This window comes from Sander lucioperca, chromosome 9, assembly GCF_008315115.2.
Source record: "Sander lucioperca isolate FBNREF2018 chromosome 9, SLUC_FBN_1.2, whole genome shotgun sequence".
Classification (NCBI taxonomy): domain Eukaryota; kingdom Metazoa; phylum Chordata; class Actinopteri; order Perciformes; family Percidae; genus Sander; species Sander lucioperca.
The window spans coordinates 25,838,493-25,861,604 of NC_050181.1; the positions used below are offsets into that span (position 1 = coordinate 25,838,493).

Here is a 23,112-nt window from a genome sequence, read left to right on the forward strand (position 1 = left end):
GTGAAACAAGGCACAGGTGACACGAGGGCTCAGGGAAACACATCAGGGCGGGGCAGACAATCACAAAGGCGGGAAAACACAAGGCAGGAAGTAAAACAAGACATGACATGGGAGAAAACAGACTACAAAATAAAACAGGAAACTGAAGCATAAAACAGGAAAACTATAACAGAAAATCGCAACCATGACACTTTGTAAATTATAGCGTGTGGTCTAGACCTACTCTATCTGTAAGGTGTCCTGAGATAACTCCTGTTATGATTTGACACTATAAATAACATTGAATTGAATTGAAGTGTGATTTTAACACGATATTTCCTCCTAGAAAATGCCGTTTTTAGAAAACAAATAATCCTAAATTCAATCCTCAATTGCAGAACGCGTTTGTTAAAATAGACGTTTTTAATCCAACAGTGCGATAAAGTGCAGAGCATGACAACACGACTTGAATCACGAGCAGCGGCGGGACTTACATTCTGCTTCCCGACGATGTTGTCGAAGGGAAGCTCGGGGCTCCAGGACGCTTCGTTAAACGTGGTGCTGCTGGCGCGGCGGTCCGCCGAGCTGGCCGACTCCTTCATGATGTCCTCGGGCAGGCTGAGCGTGCTCTCCTCCGGCTGCTTGATGAGGTACGTCTCGATGTTGTGGCGGCGCAGGAAGTCGTTGCGGTCCTTCCCGTGACCCTCCTCCACCTCGTAGTCGCCGTTCAGACAGTCCAGAGCCGCTTTGGAGATGTGAATCCTCCTGGAACGGTGACAGGGAGAGGCCAGTCAAACCAGTTTGAGAACCTTTTTGTTGTACAACATACAAACAACTCACAACATGAACACATCCCCCCACCCCTTTGTCATCATCACCCACCCAGACAAAAGTCAAGAAAAGATGACACTAAGTGTAAGTAACTAAGTAGTAACAAAAAAAAAAGGGCCCTATCTTGCACCTGGTGCAGCGCAAAGCCCGACACAAGTTTAAGACCGACACAGTTGTCAATTTCCCGTCCAGCGTCCACGTTGTTTAAATGTTCAGGTGCATTCTGGGAGTATTGCTATCTTGAGGCAGCGGGAAGTGATCGCGCCATTAACCGACAAAAGCCTGGTCTAAAGTCAATAACGCAGCATTTCATTGTTATTTCAACAGCGAATTAGTAAAATACTCCTAGGCTTATGCACAGCACACGCGTACTATGCTTGTAACGCACACAGGGACGCACAGCAGCACACACACATGCAGAAGATTACATTACGGCGCAAATCCTCCATCATAATAGCAATGCTCCAAGGTCCAAACGCGCCTGGCTTTTAAAGGGAATGGGAGATGATCTCTGATTGGTTTATTGCATGTTACGCCCAAAACACACCTCTGATTAATGAAGACACTAAGTACAACCCTAGTGTGCCTGGCGCACGGACCCTTTTTTCTGCCGTCAAACTAGCAAAAGTGGATTTGGACACGCCCTAAACACACCTGCGCCATGCGCTTCACGCCGTGCGATTAGATCATTAAAATAGGGCCCCATAAATCATAAACCAAATAAACATGTATAAATGACATCACCATAAGCCCATCATACACGTCTCTCTCCAGCACAAAGCTTCTTAGGAGTCCTCCAGAAAGCTCAGGTACTTTCCACATTTTCTAGTGTAGACATCCAATCTGGCAAACCGTTTATATGACATTTTTTCAAACGCCGCCACCCTAGCCTAGCTTGGCTCTGCCCTCCTACGTACTTCCGCTCAATTTTCATTTTCCTTCAGTACTCCGTCTGGGTTTGCGGTATATTCTTGGGTTTTCTCCGGCCAAATATTTGGCGGTCCAATCACCGAACAGAGGGAGTGGTTGAGAACGATGACGTTGAGGTTGTGTGCTAGTTTGAGTTGTAGTTCCATAATGGCGGCGGAGAAAGATGCGAGAGATATATATCTATATCTATATATTGGTCCGTTGTGGCAACGCTGCCAAATATCCAGAAGTTAAAGCCCGAGCAAGAACAATCTTTGCTGAGTTGTGTTGGTGGCCATGATGTTGTGGCCCTCCTCACCACGGGGTTCGGGAACAGTTTGATTTTCCAGCTCGCTCCGTTAGCGGTGAAGGAGTTAGCTAAGGCGAACGCTAGCGATGCTAAGCCAACGTTACGACCAAACGTTAACGATTGGTTATGGCAGATCCAGAGTGGCTCTGGGCAGATCCAATAGTTTTAAACTTCAACAGAGTACCGCCTTCAAGGAAGTTAACACTTGTCAATGGAGAGTGGCCAGACTCTCTGGACAAATGAAATATACCAGAGTCTGGTAGGACTAGCACCTCTAAATCGGAGGCCATGGTTCTCAGCAGGAAACCGATGGAGTGCCTTCTCCAGGTAGGGAATGAGTCCTTACCCCAAGTGAAGGAGTTCAAGTACCTTGGGGTATTGTTCGCGAGTGAGGGGACAATGGAGCGGGAGATTGGTCGGAGAATCGGCGCAGCGGGTGCGGTACTACATTCAATTTATCGCACCGTTGTGACGAAAAGAGAGCTGAGCCAGAAGGCAAAGCTCTCAATCTACCGGTCAGTTTTCGTTCCTACCCTAACCTATGGTCATGAAGGCTGGGTCATGACCGAAAGAACAAGATCCAGGGTACAAGCGGCCGAAATGGGTTTCCTCAGGAGGGTGGCTGGCGTCTCCCTTAGAGATAGGGTGAGAAGCTCAGTCATCCGTGAGGAGCTCGGAGTAGAGCCACTGCTCCTTCGCGTCGAAAGGAGCCAGTTGAGGTGGTTCGGGCATCTGGTAAGGATGCCCCCTGGGCGCCTCCCTAGGGAGGTGTTCCAGGCACGTCCACCTGGGAGGAGGCCTCGGGGAAGACCCAGGACTAGGTGGAGGGATTATATCTCCAACCTGGCCTGGGAACGCCTCAGGATCCCCCAGTCGGAGCTGGTTAATGTGGCTCGGGAAAGGGAAGTTTGGGGTCCCCTGCTGGAGCTGCTACCCCCGCGACCCGTTACCGGATAAGCGGACGAAGATGGATGGATGGTAGGACCAGGCTAATGTACCAGAGTCTGGTAGGACCAGGCTAATGGACCAGAGTCTGGTAGGACCAGGCTAACCCTAGCCCTCTCACAAGCCCACTCCTGGACAGGCAGGAGTTTTTAAAATCAGCTGTTCAGTTTGAAAATCCCAGCAGATTTATTTAACAACATCCTCCCTTTCAGTTCACAGATATACTGTATGTCCTGGATGGTTGGTTACAGAGTCGGCAGGTTTCAGCCCAAAAACGAAGACACCTTCAGCCAGAGTGGAGCAGATAATCAGTGAACTGTGCAGGAGTGAATCAAATCCTGCACAGTGTGAGGTCAGAGACAGTCAGCGAACCTAAAAGTCTCCGTGTGCCTGATCGTGTGTCCCGCTGTGAGAAGTCATGACCATGAACCTGGCTGTTTTATTTTGAAAGTCGTTTTTTTTTGACAGGTGCAATATTTGAAAATCACATTAGATTAAATGACATTTATATCTGCATTTATGTCAAAACCTAGAGACTTTAAAACATCAACATGTCATTTATTAAATGTATTCGTGTCAAAATGACATATAAACATCTTTTCGTATTCTATTTTGCCTGGAAACGCTTCCAACACGCATACGTGTAGCGTGAAAAATAGGCATTGGTCCTATTTCTAGCAGGCACGCATTTTTGCGTGTCACGCAGGCAGTGTGCAAGCTCTAACCTGCTAACATGGGAGCCGAAATAAAAACGGACACGCCACACAGCCAGTGTACAGGAGGCCTTAAAAAAGTTATTGGAAGGTGTCGGGTGTGTTGGATGACATGGACTTATGAAACATCAGGCATTCAGAGATCTTCTTTCGGTCGCGTAACAACTGCGGCTTAATTCATCCATGTTATGCAACAGAGACCGCAAAGGCCACGGGTCAGGGTTACAGCGTGGCTCAACAACAGATGCTGGCAGGATATTTAACATCAGCAGTTAGAGAACTAATCCCAGGCTGTGACTCAATGACAATGACAATGAATCTGTCCAAACAAACACATTTATTTCCACATTTCCAGAAGGAAATTTCCATTTCCATGGATTGTAAACTGCTATTTTGAAGAAATGATCTCACTTAATGGTCCTTGCACACTAAACGTAATAAAGTTTATTGGTTTTTGAAGAGACTTTTGATATATTAAAAGATTATGTCCTCTCAGTTAACGGGAAACCAACCAACTTAAGGACAGTACATAAATAAATGATTTAATTAAGGAAATGATGGAATAGTAACTTGATCGATTGATTGATCAGCAAATGTTTTTTGGATTTCGACGATGTTTTCTGTTATCGGGTTGTATGGTTGCATATAAAAAAAAAACGTTAGATTGAAAACCCTTCGATAAGGATATTTTTGTAATGAAAGATGTAAAAGGTATGGACATTTCAAAACGGGTACTCCTTTCTGACAAGAATATTTATTTATTTAGCTTATTCTTGATTTTTCTTTTTTCATAAGGAACAACTTTTGTGTCTTGTGATTATGTTTTTTGTTTATTCTTTTGTATGTTGTTCGAAATGAAACTTTTATTCACTCATTCATTCATTCATTCAAATGAAACAACTAAACATACACAAAAAACTACTACTGAAAGAAAAAGAACACAAAAATCAGCTCTGGAACTAAAACATTTAAGCATGGACAATATGTTTTGTCACCAAATGTTATTCTCACATTTTAAGTCTATTCAGTCATTTAAAAAAAACATAATGTTCCATCTGACGTTTAAAAAAAAATATATATATATATATATCCTGTCTGTACACCTTTGCCTTCTCTCTAAGCATGTCTCCTGTCATTCCCCACAACCAACAATTACATTAAAAGGCAAAATATTCCCACAAACCTTTGGGGTTTACTCACCCTGGGATCCCTCCAGACTCCAGCTTGTTGGCGATGTCGACGTCCCAGGACCAGACGTCAAACTGCCACTTCCTGAGTCCCAGCACACCGCACAACACCGATCCTGAGTGGATCCCAATACGCATGTCGATGTCGTGTTTCGTACGTGATCTCACATATCTGGAAGAAGGAAAAAAAAGGAAAGATCTATCAAAACCTTATTATTAAAGTTATAAAACTTTCATTCGTGTTCTCTGCAAGTTCTTTTTTTTAAACTTTGACCTATTTTCCTATGTTTTTGTGTCTAAGTAACTGATGGGAACAACAATCTTTGACATTGGTCCAGTATTAAGAGAGATCGCTGTAGTCGGCAGCGGTGAAACAAGCTACAATGTAAGTTAGTAGGACAATTGTCCAGCTTGTATTTACCTTCACAAAAGTGCTTGTTTTGCCGCTGACAGACTCAGATTAATATTCTAAGTTTCTGACAACATTATGGAAAGGATTTCTAAGGAGGTCGACCTTTCTGTTAAAGAGTAAGATCCTTTTTTTAAACATAAAAACATCCGCAAAATAGCATTTGCTAAACCCACCAGATTCCATGTAAATAAACAGTAATCATAGGTGTTATTGGCAAAGGACAAAAAAGCAGGAAAATATACGGCGCACCTACCATGACGCGGCGACAAATGAAAGAACTACTTGCAGAGTGACATGAAGACATGAATCAGAGGCACAAAAAACGTTGATCAATACCCAACCCGTGCCTTGCATGATTTACGAGAGCCTCATTTTCAGGTTGGAAAAGCCAGATTTCCGGATTTATCAGAAAGAATCACACTGCTGAGTAATTTCAGTTTCGTAAAATACACTTCATTCAAAGTCGACAGAAACAAAATAAAACTATGAAAAGCAGTTTTGGGTCGTCTTTCTACTTTTCCAACAATCACAACTCTAGTTTTGGTTGAAATAAACACATAGTTTACGGATTTACATGTGGAAATATGTTGGCTCTATATACGCTAAAAGTATTGTTTTTTTAAATGGAGTCTGGTGGGTTTAGCACTAGCAACCTCAGAGCTGTTTCTGGTTAAACAGAAAGATCTTAAAGAGGTTTTAAAGGTCTCTCTCTGAAGGGATCCTTTCCATAATGTTGTCAGACACTTAGAATAATAATCTGAGCCTGTCAATGGCAAAAACAGAATGGACCAAATTGACCATGCACATTTGCCCCGTAGGGTTACACTGCAGCCCAGTCTGTGGCTGCCGTTTACAGCGTTCACGCTTCATACTGGACCAATGTCAACGATTGTTGTTCTATCAGTCACTTACTGACAAAAACATAGGAAAATAGGGTCCAAGTTGAAAAAAACGGTAGTTACAATTTATACTTTTTCCTTATATATATATACTGTTTACTCATCATGAGCAGTTTGACGTTTAGTCCTTGCTCAAGGATACGTGGAAAGAAAACTGAACCAACAACCCTTTGGTTAATAGTCAGCACTCTCTCCAGTTTCATTATGATGGATAAGTCATAATGAATTTTGAATAGTATAAAACATTCAAACTGCAATTAACGATTACTTTCATTGTTGATTAATCTGTCAACTATGTTCTCGATTAACTGATTAGTTGTCGGTGAAAAATGTCTGTCAGTGTTTTCTAAAGAGACATTTTTCCACCAACTAATCGACTAATCTGTCGATTATTTTCTCGATTAGATTGGTCTCTAAAATGTCAGAAAATGATAAAAAAAAAATGTGGATCAGTGTTTCCCAAAAAGTCCAAGATGACGTCCTCAAATGTCTTGTTTTGTCCACAACTCAAAGATATTCAGTTTACTGTCACAGAGGAGAGAAGAAACTAGAACATATTCACATTTAACAAGCTGGGATCACAGAAGTTTGTATTTATAAAGTTTTTATGCTCCACATATCTGGAACAAACTCCCAGAAAACTGCAGGTCCGCCGCAACTCTCAGTTCTTTCAAATTAAGGCTGAAGACCTTTCTTTTTGATGTTGCCTTTCTTTAAATAATTGTTAATTTCTTATACTGCACCGTCAATTTTATTCTCATCTTTTATTTTTATTTTTTTTTTATTTTTATTTTTAATTGTTTTAACTGCTCTTTAATGTTTTATGTAAAGCACTTTGAATTGCACTGTTGCTGAAATGTGCTATATAAATAAAGCTGCCTTGCCTTGCCTTGCCTTTATAAATGACTCAAACCGATTAATTGATTAACAAAATAGTTTGCGATTAATTTAATAGTTGACAACTAATCGATCTTTGCAGCTCTAACATGCAACGGCACTGGTGTAGTCCTATAAGTTGAATACTAATAATATTTTCTTGTAATTAAGTGTAATAGTGTATGAAGGTCAAAATTAATATTTAATGATGACCATGTATATTGTAATATAAAATATGTATATTTCTTTAGTTTGTTTTCTTCTTTTAAACTATTCCAGGGGTAACTTTGGGTCACTGTGCACAACACAGTGTCCGTGTGCATTAATCCAGCAAATTAATATACATGAAATTGACCTTTGGCTAACCAGAACATGGATAATGCTGACAGGCAAACAATGTTCATAAATTCACCAAGAAATGAGCAACACACATTTCATGGGTATCAGCGAGCTCAAAAAGATAGGTGAAAAAACAAACTCAGCAGACATTTCACACCTGTTAATGAATTTGTTTCTCATTTCATACTTTATTATCCCGAAACAAAATAACAAGCCGGACAAACTGAGGCTGATAAAAGTCTGAGAAGAGCAAACGTCGGGCTGTCACGCCCATCCCTGCCTCCAGGCCCCGTTTCATGCTTTAAAACAGCAACGATGAATGTGAGGCTGAATGAATGAATGAATGAATGTTGCATTATCAACTCAGAGCCATCAATGTGCACTTCTATCAGCTTTCAGAGTCCCTCTGAAACTCTAAACGCAAATGTAGCTCAGCGCAAATTCTTTCAGGAAGACTTCTAATAACTTCAATCACCGCTCTCTCATCCTAAAACTATTCAGCTGTTTAGAGGCGTTCACTTTTCAGTAAACCAACCACAATTGGCCACGAAATTCACGATCCAATCACAGCATTACATCCCTGCTTTCAATCTGTTTCTCTCTCTGCTGCTGTCAGTTGTCATTTCAGGCAAAGAGTGCAACCCTCCCCTTCCACCTCCAGTCACCATCTCCCACAGCACCCTGGGTCTTCCTCCAGCAGAACACTCCGTCAACTCCTTTGGTCCGGTCTTCGGGCTCCTTAGCCGCCGCCACCAGTGTCTAGACTCCATCGGGGGGGATATGTCTTGGCTTCTCTACCCTTTTAAAAATTATTTTATACGATAGGGTCTAATCTCCAAAAACTCTGTACATTTCATATTATGCACATGTACAATAAATCTTTGCATATCTGCAACGAAGTCTCGTCTTGAAATATCTATATAATGACAAACAACAGTAGGCTACAGTACTGCATGTCTCATCTACTCATATTTGACGTCAAGGATTTCAATAGGAACATTTCATCTTGATATGCATCAGAGGTGTGGACAAATGAGGCAGACCTCTTTGTTAGGTAATTAGGTCACCTCTTGTCAACACGAACAGCATCATCAAAAGAATAAAAAATTAGGGAAATAAGAGTAAAGAGTACACCCATTATATTCTGGGTTATTAAAATAGCACAAAGGCAGCTGCATGTATAAACACAAATAAGTGTCACACAAGAGTAATATGAATTATAAAATAATGTTATGCAATACTAAAATTGTCAGTCTAAGCTCTGGGTCACTGTGACACCAACGTGTTTACTGAAGCAGGCAAACCGTTAGAGCGAAAACTAACATGTTCACAGGTACTGGCCTTTGAATTGTGTTGATTTTCCACCATGATGACAGCAGACATTTGATAGAGGTACGTCAGCACAGGGACTGAGAAACTGACAAGCTCTTGACACAGAAAATGCAGTTTTCAACCCTCAACTCAACTGATCTGATTTTGTTTTTAGTGGCCCAATCAGAGTAAACTCATATTCTGTCTGAGGGGCTGAGAGACAAGAAAACCAGCACTGACGTATAAGGAGACAAAACTAAGCTCTTACTAATCAAGCAACAACAATCCAGGATATTCAGCAAAAAAAAAAGATAAATATCAAAGTCACCGACACAACTCTCTCCATTGACTTGTATTGCATAAAGCTGCCTCCTCGTCAATTCCATCTGCTAGCAAACAACAGAAAATGTCTTAAAGCTGCTCTGTGGTGGGCCACACTACCAAAATAACTCTTAACTAAGTTTTTGTAAGCTGCCAAACTGAAAAATGTAGCCTTTATGAAGACAAAAGTGGATACAGACGTGAGGAATCAGTAGGAAGAAAGGGAAGGCACTAAGCTAACGTTATGTCTGACGTAACGTTTGCAGCAAGCATTTTGTTACCAAGACAAATATCAGACGTCAGTTTGAGACCAGCTTTATATCTGTAAGTTAAGCTAAGGTATTGTGTTACCTTGTCAAGTATCAGATGTCAGTTGTAAGCTAAATATATTTCTGTAAGTTAAGCTAAAGCATTTTGTTACCAGACAAATATCCAAATGACAGTTTTAGGCTAACTATATGTAACTCAAGCTAAAGCATGTTGAAAGTTTGAGACTCTTGTTATAGTGGAATGGGGATAAATCACAAAGTTAGCCTATCTAGTAATATGTTTGCAAGTGCCTTAGCTTGCTAACATATAGCTAATATTAGCTTACTAACCGCTAACTTGTCCTCTCTGGTAGACAGTGTGCTAAAATAATCCTTTGACATGCTTAAATCTGATGTTTTTTAGCTAGCTACAGGCTTTGTTAGCATTTCAGCCATAGAAATAAAATGGATAGAAAGGCCATTTACATTCAAATCAACGTAGCAGAATGATCAGAGCAGCAGCCATTTTCACGTGTACCATTGCCATTGTAATGTATAAACTTCCGATACTAAGCCGACTTCTGGCAAGCCGCGGAGCTGAGGTTTTGAAGTAACGGACAAACGTGCAGTGCAGTAGTAACGTTACAAGGCAGAGAGCTAGTCGCTAAATGAGTCAAATTAACTTCATGCTTCATCCACACAAAGCACACTGAGATAGATAGCAAGGTAAAGTTAGCCAACTAACACCGGCTGGCTGGCTTGCTGGTTCCGCTGTGCTTTCATGCTGCATCAGTTACAGAAAATGAGCCGAACAGCGGGCTGGGTCTAACGTTTGCTGTCTGCTGACCCACTGCCGCTGTGTCTAACATTAGCGGTCTGCTGACCCACTGCCGCTGGGTCTAACGTTAGCGGTCCGCTGATCCACTGATCCACTGCTGCTGGGTCTAACGTTAGCGGTCCGCTGATCCACTGCTGCTGGGTCTAACGTTAGCGGTCCGCTGACCTGCTGGGTCTAACTGTCCCTCCTCACTCCCTGCAACTCCGAGAACATCTCCCGAGCTGCGTCAGGCAGCGCTCCTCCCAGCGAGCTGCGACCACTGACGTGTATTGTCACCATAACAACTAACAACAATCGCTATTTTGTTGTGTACCAATCAAATGACCACGGCAAACAGTTCAATGGCCTTTCTCTCCATTTTATTTCTATGGTTTCAGCATTGGGTGCATAATTGTTGATTTTTTTTTTCCCTACGGTGGCCTTGGCTTTCAGATAATGACTTTATAATTCCATCTTCTATGTGTACCTTACCAACCATTCAGGCTCGTATTTTATTGTCTCAACGCTACACTTTCACCAACACTGTCCCTTGCATTCTCGTGACAAAATGCCATTGTCAGTCTGAACCCCTGCAGGCCTCTGTTGCAATCTTTTTATTCTTAGTTCTTTTAATTAATAATAATAATTCATCTATCGTTTAAGCAATATGTACGAAGCTGCACTCACTCGTGCAGCACAGAGTGGTCGTCTGTAAGCAGCTCACCATATTGCCTTAATAGTATACAGTACAAATCTCACAGCTTATCCATCACTAATCCCACTTTTTTCCCTCATAATGTCAGTCCTCCTCTCCTCCCTCACTGTCACGCTGAAACTGATGCAATGCGGCCAAAATGCTCCAGCAACAAAGAAGATAATCGAAATGGAAGAAAAAAAAAAAGGCCTCAGGCTTTAAAACGCCGGGGTCAGTGAGCCTTTTCACAAGTAGTAACTGTGTGTTGTAAGGGAGTGATTGGAGATTTTATTTCTGCTGCATACCTCCTTTCTTACATAAACTGAAGATTACACAGTCAGTTATGTGTCAGGATTCATGAGCTTATGAGATCTGTAAATCCCTGTTGTGTAATCATAAAATATGACGCCATCACTGAAAATATCCCAGTGATGTATGGATATGTGATATGGTGGTTCAGACTGAAATATGAAAATATGACATGACAGACAAAATATGTCTAAATCAAAAGAGCCATTTTGGCCATTCAAAATTAAAAAATCTGTCTGGAGACGCAAAACAAATTTGAGCCTAATGATAATGGTAACATTCCATTAGGTCTAAATTAGCCTATCAACATTACTAATAGGGTCTAAATGATGTTTGTTGCCATTTTTATTTTTATGCCTTGTCTTTTGAACATTCAATACCATTCTTAAGAGTACATTTGCTCCGCTTTTTCAAAATCGCTGTCTTTCTCTCATCCCCAGCCGGATACTTACAAATGCAGTGTGCTTGATCTGGCAATGTCGTTCAATATTAATTTGTTTGTATTTGGAATCCATAGCTAGTCCATGGAAACTCAAGACCGCTATCAAGGTTCGGCAAAATGAAGAGGCCAAGGCGCCAGGCTATAGACATATGTAGGCTGTGGTGCACATTTGTACTTGACTGAAATATTATGTAGCCTAAATGTAGAATGAATCACTGTAGGCCAATCACTGTAGAATCACTGTAGGCCAACAACAATAATAAATGAAAACTAAAACGTAGAAAAACTAGCCGTTCATTTCAGTAGCCTATAATTCTTTGTCAAAGCCACAGGGAGCCACTGGAGAGGGGCAAAGGAGACGCTGGTTGCCGACCCCTGGTCTAATTTAATGTTTGCAGTTTGTAGTTGGCCTAGCTACAGTTTATCTAGTCTCCCATTGCCAGACCCTTCCTCCACAGCGCCGCAGAGGAGGGTCTGGCTAGTCCATACAGCATTCCGGGATGGGAGAAAAACGTGCTCTGGTTTATTGGCATTTCTTTAAACCAATCACAATTGTCATGGGCAGCGTTTAGAGCCAGACGGAGCAACGGTGCCTCTGCAAAATAGCCTCAGGAAGGAACTTGTTTTGGTGAATACGTGCACGAAAGGGAGGCGAGTTCTGGAATTAAAATGGCTGTCCAGTGTGTGATGAGAATTTTACTTAAAAATAAGATGAATATAATTCGGTTCTAGCTCAGAGTTTAGAATGTCAACAAAAAGAAAGAGGAAGGTGACGGACATCCAGCCGAAAATGAGGGACATCCGTAAATAGAACGTCGTCGATATAGACTACAGTACATCAAACCTGAACGGAATCTTAATATCAAGAACCCTTTGAACCTTTTAACTGTATTTGGTACTGATATTCTGTAGAAGCACAGCCAGGGGCAAATTCTTGCAAATGCAAATAAAGCAGGGTAGCGGGTTTCAGATCAAAGACCTGGCATTTCAGTTTGACTTGCACTTCCCGAGGATACAATTTTCTGAATTAATGTAAAAGATATGCACCTTATAAATGTAGAAATTGCCTGGGAATCATCATATTTTAAGTGTTCTTCAGTATCATAGTAATCCAGTGACAGTTCTCCGTACATCCCTGGGTACAACGCAAACAGGAACTAGTAATAGCTCATTTGGCACACTTTTAATGTCGGCAATTTTCCCCCCTCAAAGCCTGGCATTCGAATGGTTAAAGGGATACTTTGCCGATATTCAACCAACTTTGTATCATGATAATGTTGGTAGTATGTGTAAACGAACTATGTTAAACTTCATTCACTTTTTTTTATGTGTTGGACCAGGGTTTCTGCAGGTTTCACCAAGTCAAATTTAAGACTTTTTAAGATCTTTTTAAGACCATTATGAATAAATTCAAGCCCTTTATCACAACATCAACTAAGCCCTAAATTCAGTTGTTTCAAGCCAAGTATCGCTAAGCTTGCACTTCCCCAAAGCTGAAGAATAAAATCTGTTTTATGTCTGTGGCTTAAACCCGAAAGAGACTCGCGCCAATAACACGAAAATTGATTGGCTGCAATCTGAGTTACTGCACATGTTGGTCTCATTTGTAGTCATAATACAGCAAAATTATATTTGGACTAGCAAAAGAAAGAACTACAACACCATAGAATTAAATAAAATGAGCATAATAAGCTGCTGGAGCTGAAGATGGATGGATGGAGCATAATAAGGTAGTGATGCATGGACGTAGGAAAATTAGGACGTTTAAAATTATTTAAGACCTAGAACACAATACTTGAGCGAATGTTAGACTTTTTAAGGCCTAAAATTTTGATTTAGAAATTTTAGACTTTTTAAGACTTTTATAAGACCAAGCGGGAACTCTGTGGACCCACCAGAGTCTCCATCCCTACAGTTAAAAATAATAACCACCATAGCAACATAATGGAGGCAGCCAGTACCTGATGGTTTTGATCATGCTGAGGCCCATTTCCACACAGCAGTGGGCGTGGTCCTGTCTGGGCTCGGGGAGACCAGACACACAGTAGTAACAGTCTCCCAGGATCTTTATCCGTAGACAGTGGTTCTCCTGCAACGGACCAATCACGTCAGTTCACAGGCAAACACGTGGCACTCTATCTTTGGCAGCAATGCTAGGGCTGCACGATATGAGGAAAATATGCGATATGCGATAACGTTGAGTATCACAATAAACATATTTAAGTGTGTTCAGTTCTGTCTTTCTGCTGCTTTCAGTATTCTGCTTAATATAACAAATTGCTTGTTAAATTTAAAATAGGCCTGGACCAATCAACTCACATAGATACTTAGAAAGCTTTGAGGGCTGGGTGCTGGATCCTAAAAGTGAATAATCATAAATAAAGTTACTAGGACAGCACTCCAATTTGATAGTTTATTGCCACACAATGGACATTTTAGGGCAGTGCCCTTCCTCAGCGTGTGCACAGGCAATTATAAACCGTTTTTTTGTTTGTAATTGCCTGTGCACAAGCTGAGGAAGGGCGCTGCCCGAAAGGTCCGTTGCAATATATATGTGTCAATAATTAATCAAATTGGAGTGCTGTCCTAATAGCTTTATTTATAATTACTTACAAATGAAAGGAAATAATTTCCAACATTCTTTTATTGAACAAATTGAACATTGAATTGAATATAAAAGGCACCACTAAAAAAAAACATTTTCTATATTTTCTTTCAACTAACACAAAAAATCTCTGTCTTTTGCGATGTGTTTATTGCGCCAGTTGATATCGCAACAGTATATTGTGCAGCCCTATTACATACAATACATTCATTTAATTAACCTTACAACAGAGGAACATAAAATATGACATATGTGATCTAAAATGAAAAAAAAACATAAGTGGCAAATAAAAAGTGAAATAACTGTGTAATCCTGACTGGCCAAGCATGACAGCTCTTCAATCTAATATCAGACAAACACACAGTACAGCCCTACAGAGTCAATGTTGAATCAATTATTCGCTCTGTTGTTTCTGAATAAAAAATGTATTCGGCTATACTGGAGTCTCTTTATTCAGCTGTCATGAGCTTTGGCAGCCCTGAGAGGCTGTCAGAAAAGATGAGCTCCGAAAAAGACACAATCAAGCAGGCAGCAAAGTCTGAGTCTGGGATTCAAAGTGTTTTAAAGACTTGTTTTTCTATGACATTAAAAAACCAAGAGTGTAGAAAGTAAAACTTTATGTTTAAATCTGATCTAGAAAGAAACGCCCTACGTCAAGTGTTTTTTTGACAGCTGACCAATGACAAGCGGAGTGGTGAGACCTGTCGTTTCCATAACAATAAGAAAAACTGGAGAAGGTGCAGATAGATAGACTAGTTGTGCTAGTGTCAGAGCACAGCGAGTTATATGATATGAACGGGTGCTCCCTGTTCAGGAAACTCGCTTTGTTTTAACTAACGTTAGTATTAGCACCGCTCCCTCTCTCTGTTCTTTCTCTAGATCGCTCGCCCTATTGTTTTATCCATTGACATATATAAACTGGACCAACAGATCCCATTGCTCTGGACGGAGACCAGTGAAGGATATTAGAAGCACTTTTCCGCTGATGGCTGAGCGTTACTGAGCAGCCTCCAACTGAGAGAGAAGACGTAGATGTGACGTGAGCAACCTGTCTGAAAGTTGGAAGTCTTCTGGTAGCTGTGCCAAAAGAAATCTCAATCATTCCCAATCTAGCAGAGACGGAGAGCGTAGGTATATATAAGGAGATAACATAGGCACAGGCTAATTATTGCTAACTAAAATGCTAGTTAACATTAGTAATTACACTTAAACAGCTAATGTGAGACGAAACTGCCTGCACGCTTCTCCTGTACTGTACGGTAATTTCTCTAGTGTGCGACAGTAAGTCGCATGGTTATGGCACAATCGTTAGCTTACTTTTACAAAAACGTTGCATTGTTTTATCTAGCACTGCTCCACATAGCGCTCTAAAATACTGTGGCAGTAGCTGTTGTTATAGCAACAAAAAACAGTCTCGGCTGCTTTTTGGAACCAAAACGCTGCCAGCAGAAGTGCCCTAGTCAACTTTTTCTTGTCAAAAAAGCCGCCAAGTGTGATCACAGCCAAAATCCTTCTTGAGTGGGCAATGTCTGTAAGTTCCTGGAAAATGCACAAATCCAAAATACACTTTTGAACAATCCTGTATTTTTGGGGTGTTTCTGTCAAATCAGACCTGCCTAATCTCTTCGCAACTGATAGCCCGACCAGAAAGTGCAGTTCAGATTCTTTTAACCATAAAGACGATCGTTCCCAAACCTTAACTGAGGCCAACGCTAAAGCATGGGTGAGTGTTTGATGCTGAAAACATACAGGACAAAATTGTGCATGTAAAAGAAATAACAATGATACACGCATCTGGGGTCCGAAGATAAATCACTTACATGTGCGAGGCGGTCGAAGCGTGCAAAGAGTTCATTCAACATTCGCACCAGCTCCTGCGCTGACAGCGTCGTGGAGAGGTTTGTGAAGCCTTTAACATCTGCGAAAAGAATGCTGAATAAAATATGGAAATGTCACTTAAATATCCAGGTCAGTTCTTTAACACCATCCAAATATTTATTATATTGTATGCTACTGAAACATATAACTCCTGTTTTCCCTGTATAATCTGACATGAAGATGTATGAAACTTTCCATTCTAACAAGTCTCAATCAGCTGGTACCAGTAGGTCTAACAAATTCCATCACCCTTAGGTATACTTCACGTCCATGGGTATTTTTGTAAAGTGGGTTTAATCTGAGAAGATGACAACCAATCAGAAGCCTGAATAAAATGGCCTCAATCAGACCAACACATTCTTACTCCCATCGCGCCAACAATCGATGCTTGGTCAGGTGCCTTTGGCGTTTGTTATTGACTCAAAAAGTGTCCTTTATGTCATATTTAGACGCGCTTAGTCTGGACTCTTGGCGTAACTTTTGACGCTCTGGGTTGGGAAAATCTTTTAAACTGACCGTTGTCGATCTGAAACAAAGACAGATTCAGCAGCAACTGTACGGCCTATTTCTTGCTTAAAATGTTTTCAGAAACACGTTTCGGTGAACTATTTTCATAAAATACGAGACTGTATTCCAAACGAGCCGCCATTATGGTCGATTTTGAAATTCAGAAGCAGCCAGCCCCACGTGACGCGTTCGTCCAATCAGCTGCAGCCATCACAGTTGTAGGAGGGTGGAACCTGTTTTCTTTTCTTGTCAGTAGTCAGTGAAGAGAAACTGGTGGCAAGCTTAATAGCCATCCGTGAAAACAACGCGTATATGGACCATAACCCTAACCTAACATATCTTGTGCCCACTTTAAAAAAACAAGACAATTGAGTTGCTGCTGATTATTACTGCAAACGTCGACTACATTTCTAAATCCCATGTCTGGCGGCCTCACCTGACATTCTCGTAGCGGTGGATGTAGATTCTGTGAAACTGATGCTGGAGGTGTTCGTCCTCTACATTTGTCATGTCGTTGATCATTTCCAAAACTACAAAACGTGGCAGGACTGATAACACCAGTCTCTCCTGTGGGGGAGAAAAAGCAATCATATTAGAACTCTGAAGTAACAAAAGACGGATAATAATCAGATATTTGGATAATCTAAAAATGACATCATCTGTAAAACACACACATTTATTTACATTGATCATTGACTCTTTTTTTTTTTTTTTTTTTTACTTTCTTTGAAAAAAGTGAAAGGAATCAGCCACAGTTGAGATGTAATTTTAACCTGTTTCCAATATTAACCCCCTGAGGTCTAAAGACATTTTTAAATTTCTTTTTAAGTCACATTTTAAAGGTATTTGGATATAACTTATCCCCAGGTGTTTCATATCAAAATGTTCACAACAAACAGCTTTCTGTATAGTGACGCCCAAATTTGTTCCAGAGCAATGTGTAAAGGGATATTTTGGCCGTAAAGCTGAAAAGTTTGCTTTTTGAAATTTCTCAAATCTCTTGTGAAAACTTTAACTCAATTGTTGAGTAAACAAAAGTCTTGGGTTCACAAAAGTAGCGTAATATATGAAATCAATAGTAAATAAATGTCTAAAATGAAATTTTGTAATATCACTTTTTGAGTAGGAGTTTTGTCAAACATCGTTTGGACGTGCCAGTGAGTCTTTTGTCCTCAGAGGGTCAATCAACTTCTATTATAAGTGTATTTTTTTGAGTACATCAATCGTTCCATGAGGGTACATTTTCTAGTTTTTTACACTGGCAGATTGTTCACTTTTTTAATGAAAACAAGATTTTTGCACTATTATGTACTATAATAGATATATAATTTACAAATAATTATTGATACATTTGAGGGTCTTTTGCAGCAAAGTGGAACTTTGAACTGGTATGTAGATTTCCTAAGACTTGAATGTTCTACAGTGACTAACACGGCATGAAGATTAAGAACAGAGAGGAATTAAATGGAGACACAAGTCAAAGACTAAGTATTAAACAGACAAACGAGTAAAAGAATCTTGTAAAAACAAATTACATAAGTAAGAAATGATTTAAAAGATGACTGTGCCAGCCTAAGCTCCTGGAGCAGGATTGTCCAAAGCCTCCAGGCCCACAGAAAAAACACAACCAACCAAATCTGTCTTGTGTTTTTGTTTTTTCAATGATGCAGTGCCACTTGGCAAATAAAGACATCGATTTGGAGTGGGAGCCATGCAGTGTCCCTTGGTATTTTTTGGCCTGGGGTGATCTGCACCGGCGCCAAGCAATTGCCTCCTTAAGATACTGAAGACATTCAAACCAAGACTCAAGTTTCTCTACCCAGAAGTCCTGTCTGTTATGTCAGCACACAACATGCTAATGATCAAAAACCCAGCTGGACTGACAGAAAGACAGAGGGACACAGAATCTCAAATGGTCAGTTCATCTATTCTTGAGTCCTGAAACTTTGCTGGTTGTAACACGTGAACGATCTGCCATTGGGGGGTCAATGCTTCACCTGTTCCCAAAACACAAAAACATTTTGTTTCTTGTATTTACTCAATGTATTCTTATGAACAGGCTCACACAATATTGTACAAACATTTCTGCACACCGATACATATGATATTTTACGAAAAAAAGGCAACCGTGGGCTACAGAACTTTGTGAGCTGTCACTGAATCAGCGGCAGTTGCTAGATGAGTTAACCCGAGAATAGGTGAGCTGACGGTCATTTTGGCGGACATTACAGTTGAACTGTGGATAATGTTAGTGATACTAAGTAGTGCTTGCTACAGTTGCATTTCTAGCAATGAATCGGCAAAAACATTTTATTTCTCTGATTCACGGCTTTGTTCTAGCGCCGTTGAGCGCTCCCTCTCTTCAGTCACTCGTTAGCTCGCTCCACCACACACCCCGCTCGTGGGTGCTCAATGAGCCTCTGTCTATCTGCCATTTTCACCAGTTAACAGTTAACAGAAATAAAATGGATTATGGATCATTTTATTGTAGCTGACCATACCAGCTGACTTCTCTATTGGCTGTTGAAACAGGAGACGTCTCTAACGTTCTAAAACCAGCCTCTGAAGACTCCACCAGCTGACCTCTCTATTGGCTGTAGAAACAGGAGACATCTCTGACGTTCTAAAACCAGTCTCTGGAGACTCAACCAGCTGACTTCTCTATTGGCTGTAGAAACAGGAGACATATCTGACGTTCTAAAACCAGTCTCTGGAGACTCCACCAGCTGACCTCTCTATTGGCTGTAGAAACAGGAGACATCTCTGACGTTCTAAAACCAGTCTCTGGAGACTCGACCAGCTGACTTCTCTATTGGCTGTAGAAACAGGAGACATATCTGACGTTCTAAAACCAGTCTCTGGAGACTCGACCAGCTGACTTCTCTATTGGCTGTAGAAACAGGAGACATCTCTTACATTCTAAAACCAGCCTCTGGAGACTCGACCAGCTGACTTCTCTATTGGCTGTAGAAACAGGAGACGTCTCTTACGTTCTAAAACCAGCCTCTGGAGACTCGACCAGCTGACTTCTCTATTGGCTGTAGAAACAGGAGACATCTCTTACATTCTAAAACCAGCCTCTGGAGACTCGACCAGCTGACTTCTCTATTGGCTGTAGAAACAGGAGACGTCTCTTACGTTCTAAAACCAGCCTCTGGAGACTCCACCAGCTGACTTCTCTATTGGCTGTAGAAACAGGAGACATCTCTGACGTTCTAAAACCAGCCTCTGGAGACTCAACCAGCTGACTTCTCTATTGGCTGTTGAAACAGGAGACATCTTTTACGTTCTAAAACCAGCCTCTGGAGACTCCACCAGCTGAGTCGCAGCATCACCATCAGCTGGTTTGAGTTGAGTTGAGATGGGCCAGTTCAGACCGCTGAAACTTTTCCTGCAACGTTCTGAAACGGGTTTGTTTCGTTGCAAAATCTTTGGTCTGAACTGGGCTTTAGAAATAAACAACTGATATTGTTCAGTTTGGAGGACCTTGGAGGACGTTGCTTTTATGTTGTGCTTAAAAACACATTTGTGCAGTTGATGTGAAAAATATGATGTTGTTTTTTTTGCCCTGTTTGGCTCGTAATGCAGACTGTACCGTTTTCCAGTACAAAATGAACCTCCAACCTCCGTGAAGCTGCATGACGCCTGCTGAGAGCTCTGAAGAGCCTCTTCAAACCTCGAGCACCAGCAGAGAGGGAGAGAGAGAGGGAGGGAGAGAGATAGGGGGAGGGAGGGAGAGAGAGAGAGAGAGAGAGAGAGAGAGAGAGAGAGAGAGAGAGAGGGAGAGAGAGGGAGGGAGGGAGAGAGAGAGAGGGCGGGAGAGAGAGCAAGGGAGGGAGAGAGAGAGAGAGGGAAAGAGAGAGCGAGAGAGAGACAGCATGCTCCTCTGCTCCATTCACTCACGCACATCTATCTTCATTCATCACTGTCAGACTGAATGAAAAAACTATCCAGATATGATGTTTCATCGCTGCCTTCAGCTCACTTTGGACACACACACACACACACACAAAGGAAAAAAACACTGCTGCTCCGGGTCAACAGTCATAATTTAAATAATGCAGCAATAGTTATCGAAAATTACAGATGCAAAGATTAATCGATTAGTTGTCCACTATTAAATCAATCGGCAACTAATTTGTTCATCTGATTGGGCGGCTGCTCTGTGGAATGTCACGACCGTCAGCTGAGTGTGTAAAATGTGAAAGCCGTTTTGTTGAGGAGGAGGTGTTTCAGCACTCGCTCTGCTCGCTGAAAAGCGGAGCCGTGTATCCCCAAATTAAGGTCCAGACAGACAAACATTCCAGCGGAGCGTTGCTAATGCTTCGGCTGCTGCATCGCAAACCAAAATGCTCCTGGCTTTGGTGCTGGAGACTCACTGCAAGAAATGTTGAGTTTACAGAAGTCACACTGAACTTTGCACCACCTTTGTACCTCTGTACAGTCTGTGACGTTTTTTTTTTATATTTATTATTCATAGAGCTCTATTTTACGGAAGCGTAATGCACTCACTTGAAAACAAAAGCCCTGTTTTTACAAGTTAACTATCTCATTAATTCAGAAAAACTGATATTCTGAAACTCTGAAATTCAGAAAAACAAAAAACAGATGTGAATTAACTCACTCAATCCTGTGAGAAGCTCATGCTTTCTGTGCTGCACCACAGAGAGTCTCCTGTCAATCAAACTGTAGCTACATAGGCGCCTTTGATTCCACTAATAATCACATTCGGATCTTTGTTTGAACAGAAATGTTTATTATTTATAATTTATTCGTTTCTAAAAACCTCAGGGGCTTGATGCTCCCTTGAACCTTTAACCCAAGTTGATACATAAAATCTGTCCAGAGTCCAATTCAGACCAAAGAGTCGCAACAAGACAATCCCGTTTTAGAACGTTGCAAGAAAAAGTTTCAGCGGTCTTGTCTGAACCGGCCTGTCTCAGCTGATGGTGTCGCTGCGAATCAGCTGGTCGAGTCTCCAGAGGCTGGTTTATAGAACGTAAGAGACGTCTACTGTTTCTACAGCCAATAGAGAAGTCAGCTGGTCGAGTCTCCAGAGGCTGGTTTTAGAACGTAAGAAACGTCTCCTGTTTCAACAGCCAATAGAGAAGTCAGCTGGTCGAGTCTCCAGAGGCTGGTTTTAGAACGTAAGAGATATCTCCTGTTTCAACAGCCGATAGAGAAGTCAGCTGGTGGAGTCTCCAGAGGCTGGTTTTAGAACGTAAGAAACGTCTCCTGTTTCAACAGCCAATAGAGAAGTCAGCTGGTCGAGTCTCCAGAGGCTGGTTTATAGAACATAAGAGGCGTCTACTGTTTCAACAGCCAATAGAGAAGTCAGCTGGTGGAGTCTCCAGAGGCTGGTTTTTGAACGTAAGAGACGTCTCCTGTTTCAACAGCCAATAGAGAAGTCAGCTGGTCAAGTCAGCTATGCATGTGTTGTGTTGAAACAAATCACATTAGCTCACACTACCATTTTCTCGAAATAACCGTAAAAGACAATTGACTTAGCTTCCCCCCAGAACTTTTTGACATAATATAGCATTTAATTAAAGAGTCAAACTGCATGTTTTTTTTTTTGTTGTGTTTTTATTGTTTCAACGTCAGCAGTACTGACTGTCTCAGTTGGACATTTCTTGCAGTGTGCCGAGTGGACGGGGCTTTGGTGTGTGTTTGCTCCACTGGACATGGTCTATGGTTTGTGTCAGTGTCACATTAGCTTCGTTAGTCGTTAGCGCAGCTTGATTGTAGCCGAGAGCGAAAGCCCTGCAGCAGCTCACTGACAACGTCTATCTTCATATTTCATTCAGATTGTGTTGAAGGTTCACTAGACGACACTTTGTTCCTTCATGCTGCTTTTTGGTGAATTTTTTCAGTTTAAAGTCAGTTTAAAGTAAATTTAGTGTCAGCGTCTCAAGTTGAGCTATATTCACAATCTGTGCTTCTCCACTCAACCGTAACGGCTTTATTCCAAAACAATAAATATCAGTTTTTGACTTAAAAGATGCATAATTGCCACTAAGAATGACTCCTTTATATTCACATTGTGGGCATTTAGATGACACTCTACTCAGAACTTCTGCTGCTTTTGGAAAAATGAGTCCCTTCAGACACGAAAAAAAAACAAACATTTAGTTTAAAGAAACATCTCTTAAAGAATGATCTCACAGTAAGTAAACACTGTTCAGAGGGATGTCAGCAATAAAAGATGGGGGGAAATAGCCCCCCAATCCCAGTGGAATTAATGTCCTTGTATGTTTGTCTTGATTAATTACAGTATAACCAGTTGGAGATTCTGGACTGAATTTTAAAGGTCCCATATCATGCTAATTTTCATGATCGTACATGTATTTGGGTTTCTACTAGAACATGTTTACATGCTTTAATGTTCAAAAAACACTTTTTTCTCCTCAAACTGTCTGTCTGAATATACCTGTATTCACCCTCTGCCTGAAACGCTCCATTTTAGTGCCTGTCTCTTTAAGACCCCCTCTCGAAAAAGTCAAGTCTGCTGTGTTTGGTCAGCATTTCCAGGTCTTCCGCATCTGCGTTCTCTGAGTCTCTGCACCGTTATTACAGCCGG

The 23,112-nt window shown here is 41.2% G+C and overlaps 1 protein-coding gene and 1 long non-coding RNA gene across 3 annotated transcripts in view; one reads left to right on the top strand and one right to left on the bottom strand.

Annotated features, from left to right (window-relative positions):
- Window positions 1-14,986, top strand: part of LOC118495754 — a 257,782-nt gene extending 242,796 nt beyond the window's left edge. Inside the window, exon 4 of the long non-coding RNA XR_004898183.1 lies at window positions 14,919-14,986. This is a non-coding gene — a long non-coding RNA (uncharacterized LOC118495754). The remainder of the gene's footprint in view (window positions 1-14,918) is intronic.
- Window positions 1-23,112, bottom strand: part of adcy8 (adenylate cyclase 8 (brain)) — a 122,929-nt gene that overhangs the window by 51,478 nt on the left and 48,339 nt on the right. For both annotated transcript variants that reach the window (XM_031292186.2, XM_031292178.2), the window contains exons 3-7: window positions 16,969-17,099; window positions 15,968-16,079; window positions 13,504-13,631; window positions 4,888-5,046; window positions 474-744 (exon numbers count right to left, since the gene is read on the bottom strand). In XM_031292186.2, the coding sequence (XP_031148046.1) occupies window positions 474-744; window positions 4,888-5,046; window positions 13,504-13,631; window positions 15,968-16,079; window positions 16,969-17,099 (801 nt within the window). The remainder of the gene's footprint in view (window positions 1-473; window positions 745-4,887; window positions 5,047-13,503; window positions 13,632-15,967; window positions 16,080-16,968; window positions 17,100-23,112) is intronic.